Raw genomic sequence first — 8,129 nt, 5'->3', positions numbered from 1 at the left:
CATAAAATTTTTTTTTTTTTTTTTTTTTTTTGGCACCATGTGAATGAACGGAATTTAAATATATGGTGGATGGGTAACGTTATTTAAAAGTAAGTGAGCAATTAGTAACTTTTTTGATTTTTGAGTGAGAAAGTAATATTCATAGATAAATATTAGTATTAATCTGTTAATTAACTCAAAACATAGAGTAATTAATTAAACACGAGGCAAACTCTTCAATTAAGTCTCAAATATTATAGAAATGAAAGGCTGGGACTGAGGTTGCCAAAATATTAGTTTGGAACCTACTTGCTATATTTTCAATAGATTGGACCCCTTATGTAATTTTTATGGGGGAAAATAGATTACAAAGAGTGTTGTAATTTACACGGGGAAAAACCCTTGTGACAGGGCCCCGGATGTCCTGGGCCTTGTCACCCAAGAATAACTTCGAAACTGAGAGATTTTAAAGTATAGTTATTTTGTTTATAACGCTTGACAATGTTAATTATTAAACATTACCATAATAAATGTCATATCAATCTCTCATATGTATGGCTATCTTTGGTACTTTGTTGAGTGGGTGTCACGGATGGACCCAAAATTATTCTTTAGTGGGAGCGAGACGGAAAATTGGCTAAAATAAATTGTGAAAAAAGCCAAAATAAAAATAAAGACTAAAAATTTAAATTTAACAAGATTGAATTGAAGATTTTTGAAAATTCAGTTAGAACGACCGACCCCACTCGTCCCTTAATGGGTCTGCCCCAGGTTGGGGTTCATGTCACACGTAGGCTGGTATGATCTTGTAAATAATTGTTTAAATAATAATGATTGTTTAACCTGAGATAAATAGACTATTTATAGGGGAAAAAAATTTAAGAACATAAAATGAGATAACTATTGTGAAACTAGGGTTGGCAACGGTTCTGTTCAGCAAAAATTATTATAAAACCATCAATTTTTTTGTCATGCCATAACCGTACAATAACTACGTAAGCCAGTTTTGATTCAATTCGGTTCAGTCGGGGTTTGGGGCGGTTAATAATCATGAAAATAAATTATTTTTCATATATCCAATCATCAAATTGAAAAAAAAAATGATTTATGAAAAAAAAAGTCACACATGATGATTATCAACTGATAGTCGAGTGAATTATATTCAAAGCACTTCAAACAATTTGCATTGTCGACCACTTACCAAATCAAAATTGTACAAAGGACCGATAGAGGGTACATATGTAAGAATGCGGTAATTTATGGTAGCAAGGTGATATCTATGTTACTGATGACAAAATCATAAAAGGCAAAGACTATGTATACTTAATTTCAAACCAATCCAAATGCCTAAAACTAATCAAATGATCAAATTTACCATAAGAGAATAAGTTTTTTGAAACTGAAATTATTGATTGAGTTCGCTTAAAAAACGATTTAGATGATAACCATCGTGTGTGACTGCAAAGGAAGAAAAAAGGCCATCGTGGAGTTTGCAAAATTAGATTTTTTTTTTTTTATACATATTTTGCATTGAATTACTATTTAGATGAAAAATATAAATTTAACGGGTAATCGATTCGATTCGGGGCGACGGCGTAAATATCGTACCTTTACCGCTCCAAATCGAGTCATTAAAATCAAATATCATATTCGTCCCATTGTATCATCGGTTCAATTTTTTTCGCCTCGTTCGATTCAGTTAACCACGATTTTCGATTTTGACGGTTCAAATTGTCATTTCTATGTGAAACAAGCAAATACATCATCCTTCAAAATGGGCGTTAAAATAGAAGAGCCGACTTTTAATATATTTGATTCAAGGTAAGATGAAGGAACCGAAAAGCCATGCACACACGTCCTTGAACCCCTTTCGTGCACAAAACCTAGTTAGCCAAAACCCAAGGCTAAATCAATTGTACAATGCACACACAACATAATGTACCATGCTCACACATTATAATCTGAGAGCCCAGGTGTGAAAATTTCCAAGTATATTAAAACTCTAGTTTGTCAACTTTATATATCAAAAATGCTACAAAAACAAGGTCAAAGACAAAGGTTAAAAATAGAGGAAAAGGTGTCGAAACATAAATGAACAGTTCAAAAAAATTTTAATAAACAAAAATAAAAATAAAAACCAACCAAATGCTGCCCACTAAACCTATCCACACTTTCTCTGTTTTTAACCTTGTTCAACAATCATTATCCTTCATATATTTCCTTTCTCGGTGTAATTTAGGATAATATTGAATTCTACCAATACAAGACATTATTATTATAGAAGACAACAAATTTTTTTCATCTTATTCTTCATTGAACTATCAAGAACTTGATAAAAATTCCCATCTTGGTGGCATTCAATCCTAAAACATGAATTCTTGATTCAAGAAATCATTGAGTCAAAGTTCTTCAATTTGATTTTAACTTTCTTGCCACGCACATATCATATCTTGTTGTGATTTCCAAGATTCATATTTCAAGGATTTATATAACATCTTCAAGGAATTATCTCCATGAAGAAAACCAATTATGTTCACAAATTGAAAACCATAAAGCATCATAGCAAGCTTTCAGTATTAAATGTTGACGTTCAGACATGTCCCTGCCAGATAAAAACTTGCTCTTCTTTTCTCATCATAAAGTGGCTGAGGACATCCTCATTCACCATATAAATAAGTTAAATTCACTTTGTATCGATGCTGTCCAATACAAAACAAGCTCCAATTTCTTCACATTAAGCCAGAGTTGCAATATACAAAAAGCTGGGAGACTTCGATAGTATGGTGCTGCTGAAGGAGATGGACCTACATAGAAGAATACCCAGCATCCATTAAAATTAGACTCAAGGTCTAAAGCTCGAGAAGATGATGCAATAAAACCTGTCTTAAAGACTTTGAAACCCGTCTTAAGTAAATACAGTTCAAAATCAATTGAAAAAATCAAAATAGGACCATCAAAACCTGTCTCAAGGTTTATAGGTCTTTGGCATGCACATTTTGACGTCCCTTGATTAATTTTTCAAGATGTCAAATTTTATGTGAAATTACTGTGTGATACATTCATCTATTTCTCAAAAAATAAATAATAACATCGAGCAGATCGACAAAATGAAAGATGACCTATGCCAGTTACTAGCAAGCTGCCAAGATTGAAGTTACCATCCTAGCCTATTTCCTCTAGCATGCAAATAACAGTTGAACGGTAGTGACATAAAACTGATTACGACAGGTGTTTCTTACCTATATAAATAAAGAACTGCTGAGCACTTTTAGCCTGAAAACTGTTCCTTGAAGAGTTTAGGAGTAACCTTCAGAAAAATATCATCATAAGGTTTTTCTTGATGTACATTCACGAGTTCGTAATTCTTAAGAACCTGAAATGAATTAAAAACAAAGGTTTGCAAATTATCAAAAATGAGAGAGTAAAGCTGCGTAACAGAAGTGCATCTAGACTTTAGGATTTGGCTTGCTTCGACAATAACCTTAAGAAATGCAACAAACTACTTTCAACCAACAACCCTAAAATATGATCAATTCTTATCCTGAAGACTATATAGTAAATCTGATCAAATTCGTTCTAGCAAACTAGTAACTACAGAAAAACAAAACAACATGAAACCATTTGAAGACTGAAGACATTCTTTCAAACTCAGCAGAAGTATATGATTAATCAAAACCTAAAATTAAGCAAGACATGCAATATCAATTTGAAGTTGGACTTTTATTTCAAGCCAAAAGACTGGAAATATTGAAAAATTGACAGGCAACAGAGCAAATACTTGAGCATTTACCAAGGTCTCAGAAAACATTCGAGCACATATTTTTCTCGGTTTGCCTTCCAAAATCTTAAGCAAACTGAGATCTCCAGATGACTCTTCTGAGTTGCCAGAGACTGTGGTTACTGAAGCCTGGGCTTTTAAATATTGAGCCAAAGCTCTGCAAACCAATCACACAAGAATTTATCACAAAAAAGCTCCATTGTTAATAAAGTTGATTTGTTTTAGGGGACGGAATTTGATAGGTCACTCAGGGAAGAATCTACCTTGTTCTAGAAGACAAGGTGTGAACTTCAGGAGTCCCCTGATTTTTCGAGGAAAACCCGACTTCTGGGGTTCCTTGAGATCCTATTAAAGCAGAGTTATTTATCATGTCTCCTTACAACAAGCGTAGTTATAGTAACTTGTACAGGAGTCGGAAAAAATAACAAATTTGAAAATTACCAGCTGGCGAATGGTCATCTTGTTCTAAAAAACCAAGGTCCTGGAAAATAGGAAATAAGCAGCATGTCAGATGCAAAATTCAAGAAGTGCATGCCATAAATCTGTGGAATAAGTTTTCATCTTTAAATTAAATGCAAAATATGACACATGAACACCCACCCTGTAAATTGAAGATGAGGAAACTTAAAATATCATAAAAAAGTACAAAAATGTACACGTGATACACAAGGAAAATGGAGCAAAATTCTGTTTATTCCAAACTCATTTTTCAAGAAATAAGTTAAAGAATAGCATGGACCACAAAATAGAAAGTGTTCTATCCTATATGAAAGCAAGTAGAATTTAAATACATATAAAACAAATCAATGGAATGTTTATATAGGTTTTTCTAGGAGATGCAATTAGCAAATAAGTCAACCTAAATAGGCAAACATGCATTTCATGTACAAAATATGTTCAGACATAATATTCTACATTAAACATTGCTTAAACCAAGTGCATTTCCAATATCTATTTGTACTGCACAGGCTGTGGATGGACATTTAATTTCCATATCTATCATTTCTATGTTTGGGGAGAGAAATAGTGGGTATAACATAAGAGCCTCGTCACATGTGAAAATTTAAACCATGCTTGAACATGGTTTTATCAGTCAAGTTAAAATAATTTCGAAGCAGGAAAGGGGTTCATAAGAGCATTTTGGATGGAATATTTTTAGAAAACACGAATTATATGTAACAAAGAAATCAGACTTAATACGAATGCGCAAATGAGCCAAGCACACTAGCTTCGGCAAATATAGGACTCAAGCTTAAGTTCAACCAATATAAACAAGGGGTTCAGCTCAGGTCAAGCTTACTGAGGTTAATGTTTTAAAGCTCAAGCTAGGTTGGAGCATAAAAATCAAACCTCCAGGCCCTCGAGTGTTATTTGAGTCTGCTTGGAACGGATAGTTTAAACAAAGCCAACGTTTTTTGCTTGACTTATCATCTATCCGAGTTAATTGTTCCAATGGTCACTGAATTTAGGTCCACATCTTTGATTGGTCAATGAAGTTTAAAATATCTAGTTTTGGTAATCGAACTTAGGTCAATGTATTTGATTGCTCACTGAATTTAGGTCCATGTCTTCAATTACTCACTAAAGTTTTAAATGTCGAGTTTTGATCACTGAACTTTAAAAAATATTGTAAATCACTCACTGAACTTTGAAATATATTGTACGTTACTCGTTAGTATAACTATTGAACTTTGAAAAATATCGAGTTTATAGTACGTACGGAATTTTTCAAAATTCAGTGAGTAATATACAATATTTTTCAAAGTTCAGTGATCAAAACTCGACATTTTAAAATTCAGTGAACAATCAAAGACATGGACTTAAGTTCAATAATCAAAACTCGACATTTTAAACTTCAGTGGTTAATCAAAGACATGGACTTCAATTCAGTGACCATTGGAACAATTAACTCCATCTATCCAATAAAAATAAAAAGTAACAGTAAAACGTAAAAAATTATAATATATATAGTAATTAAATATTAGCTTATTGATAATAAGATATACAATATGACAAATTAAAATATAGAATAAAGCTCTGACCCAGTATGTGAGCTAACAACCAATTAAGAGTTGTTCAGGTCGAACATGACTTGAGCTCGAAAAATTCACAAAGGCAAATAAAAACCACCTCTACTTGATGTTTTCAGGAGATAGAGAATAAGTTGTTGGGAAGAAAAAATGCATAAAGAAACGTCCAAAAGTGTGAGGTAAGGAAAGATAATGGAGTATAAGCAGATGAATCCTCAAAATCACGGAAATATATTAAGCTTCATAAACATACTCCAGCAGAAGATGCAAGCTCAGGAATATCAGAAAGTGCTGAATGCTCCCCATTGAATGTCTTTGGAGTTTCCATGTCAGAATAAAAGGTGCCAGTGGATGCTCCAATATCTGACATGGGTAATGTTCCAGCCCCTTCAGTTGTTTCTGCACGTTCTGATTGGAAATCAAAATTGGCGGCGACAGGAGTGAAGTCATTTCTTCTACTTGGAGTAGTTGGTGAGGGCAAAGAAGGCATAATTATATTTGTTGAGTTGTACTCATTATTACGAAGAAGTTCACTTTCCACACCATTATCATGCCTAGATGAAGGAGAAGGATCAACTACAGCCTCCACATGAGCTTCTTGCATGGCAACCAAATGAGGCTTTGCAGAAATAAACTCTTCCTTGAAGGTATCACTTATTTCAGCACATACTCCTGCAGAAGTACAGATCCATTTTCTTATGAAGAGCTACCCCAAAAATTGAAATAAACACAGGTAAATTTGTAGATAATAATACTAACCGGTTATCAAGGGCTCAAAAAGGGCACCATCCTTTCTTATTCTGTTGTTTAATTTCCAGATGTCCAGAGAAGAGCAAGGACAATGCTTGTTCGCACGACGAATATCACTGGTGTCATTTAGCAAGTTTCTCATATACCTGTTATCACCATATCCTGTTATCAAAAAGAAAAACAGTATATCTGAAATTTTATAGGAGTGATATGTCAAAGCATACCCATTGCTCAACACAGTAGACTTGTCAAAGGGCTGCTTTCTTTTCCTCTTTCTGACTTTTGGTTGAACAACAGGTGGGGTTGCTCGAATTTCTTCTTCAGGCGAATGGTGGACTGAAAAACCAGACAACGTGTTTGGTTGATCTATTTTAAAGTGAATCTATTTGTCATAACATTAAGTTTGCACCTACCAAAAGGCATCACAGGATCTGAATGATTATATGAATGTGATTCTTGATGCTTCTGAGATGTAGAATGTACTTCTGGCTTTTCTACATACGGAGTACGAGTTTCTATAATATCTTTTTCGATTTCCTTCAAAATCTCAGGGTCTGGGTCAGCTCGATCAGACAATGTTGGATTATCATTGAAATCAGAACCATAATTAGCATCCCGCATCATTTCAAGACCAGGCAAATCTGGAGGACTGTTCTCGTCAGCAATTCCTTCATCAAGCAGTTGCTGTTTGCTCAGAGACTGATCTTCGTAACCAGGAACTATGTCCTCTTGAACCGGATGGGGAACACTGCATTAGTAAAAGAGAAAAAAAACTCTATTCATCACTTCCACAGAAGACATAATGAACAATTTACTTTCATGGGCTATGTAATCCATACTCTTCCTCAATTGGCATAGTCCCTATTGTGTCCCTTGAAGTATCCTACAATTAGAAGATCTCAACTGAGAAATAATATTATATTTAAACCATCTTCAAATCAAAAGGATGTATAACCATGGAAGTACCTCATCAAAAGTGATGACAATATATGGATCTTTCCCGGTTGGAATTTGCTCTGTAACATGTAAATTTTGAGGTATTATGTCCGCGATTATTGGTGAAAAGACACATAAGTGAGAGGGCAAGAAGAAACACAATCTCTATATAAGCAACCACACATAATATTGCTACCTGTCAAAGTAATATCATCATAGCTCTTAAGATGATCATTCTCACACCTGAAAACATGAATCCAGGAATTTATCAGTATCTATAGCTCTTAGGCAACAAAAGAAATAGTTCTATAAAACAAATACCACGAATAATTGTCTAATTCCATGGCATCAAGCTCGAATTTTTCTGGTAAAGTGACAGAGTGAAATGGTGCATGATTTGCACCGTCGGGTAGATTGACGTTCGCAGAAGTAAAGACCTTGTTTATTGTTATCTGTACAACATGGCAATCTTCATAAAGATAGTCAACTTGCTTTGAATATATCCGAGCAACCCCAAGTAGAAGATGTCCTGACATTCTCAGAGCAATAGGCACCTCAGGATACATGATGCGTTCTACAAACAGAGTGATAAAATAAGATTCAACACCTAAGAATGTTAAACACAATCATGTACCCGTGGTTGGGGGGGGGGGGGG

General features: G+C 34.2%; 1 protein-coding gene across 1 annotated transcript in view; it reads right to left on the bottom strand.

Annotated features, from left to right (window-relative positions):
* Positions 1-2,447: 2,447 nt before the first annotated feature.
* The window catches only part of LOC111386628 (sister chromatid cohesion 1 protein 3-like), a 7,347-nt gene continuing 1,665 nt past the window's right edge, over positions 2,448-8,129 (bottom strand). The window contains exons 2-14 of the mRNA XM_023011099.1: positions 7,795-8,047; positions 7,670-7,716; positions 7,504-7,553; positions 7,377-7,420; positions 6,951-7,285; positions 6,762-6,873; positions 6,547-6,683; positions 6,041-6,459; positions 4,199-4,238; positions 4,021-4,102; positions 3,770-3,914; positions 3,219-3,352; positions 2,448-2,783 (exon numbers count right to left, since the gene is read on the bottom strand). Of these exons, the coding sequence (XP_022866867.1) occupies positions 3,248-3,352; positions 3,770-3,914; positions 4,021-4,102; positions 4,199-4,238; positions 6,041-6,459; positions 6,547-6,683; positions 6,762-6,873; positions 6,951-7,285; positions 7,377-7,420; positions 7,504-7,553; positions 7,670-7,716; positions 7,795-8,047 (1,769 nt within the window). The 3' untranslated portion in view covers positions 2,448-2,783; positions 3,219-3,247. The remainder of the gene's footprint in view (positions 2,784-3,218; positions 3,353-3,769; positions 3,915-4,020; positions 4,103-4,198; positions 4,239-6,040; positions 6,460-6,546; positions 6,684-6,761; positions 6,874-6,950; positions 7,286-7,376; positions 7,421-7,503; positions 7,554-7,669; positions 7,717-7,794; positions 8,048-8,129) is intronic.

The sequence above is a fragment of the Olea europaea genome, chromosome 3 (assembly GCF_002742605.1).
Source record: "Olea europaea var. sylvestris chromosome 3, O_europaea_v1, whole genome shotgun sequence".
In the NCBI taxonomy this organism is placed as follows: Eukaryota; Viridiplantae; Streptophyta; class Magnoliopsida; order Lamiales; family Oleaceae; genus Olea; species Olea europaea.
Note: the sequence above shows the minus strand (reverse complement) of the source record. Positions and strands in the feature narration are given on the sequence as shown.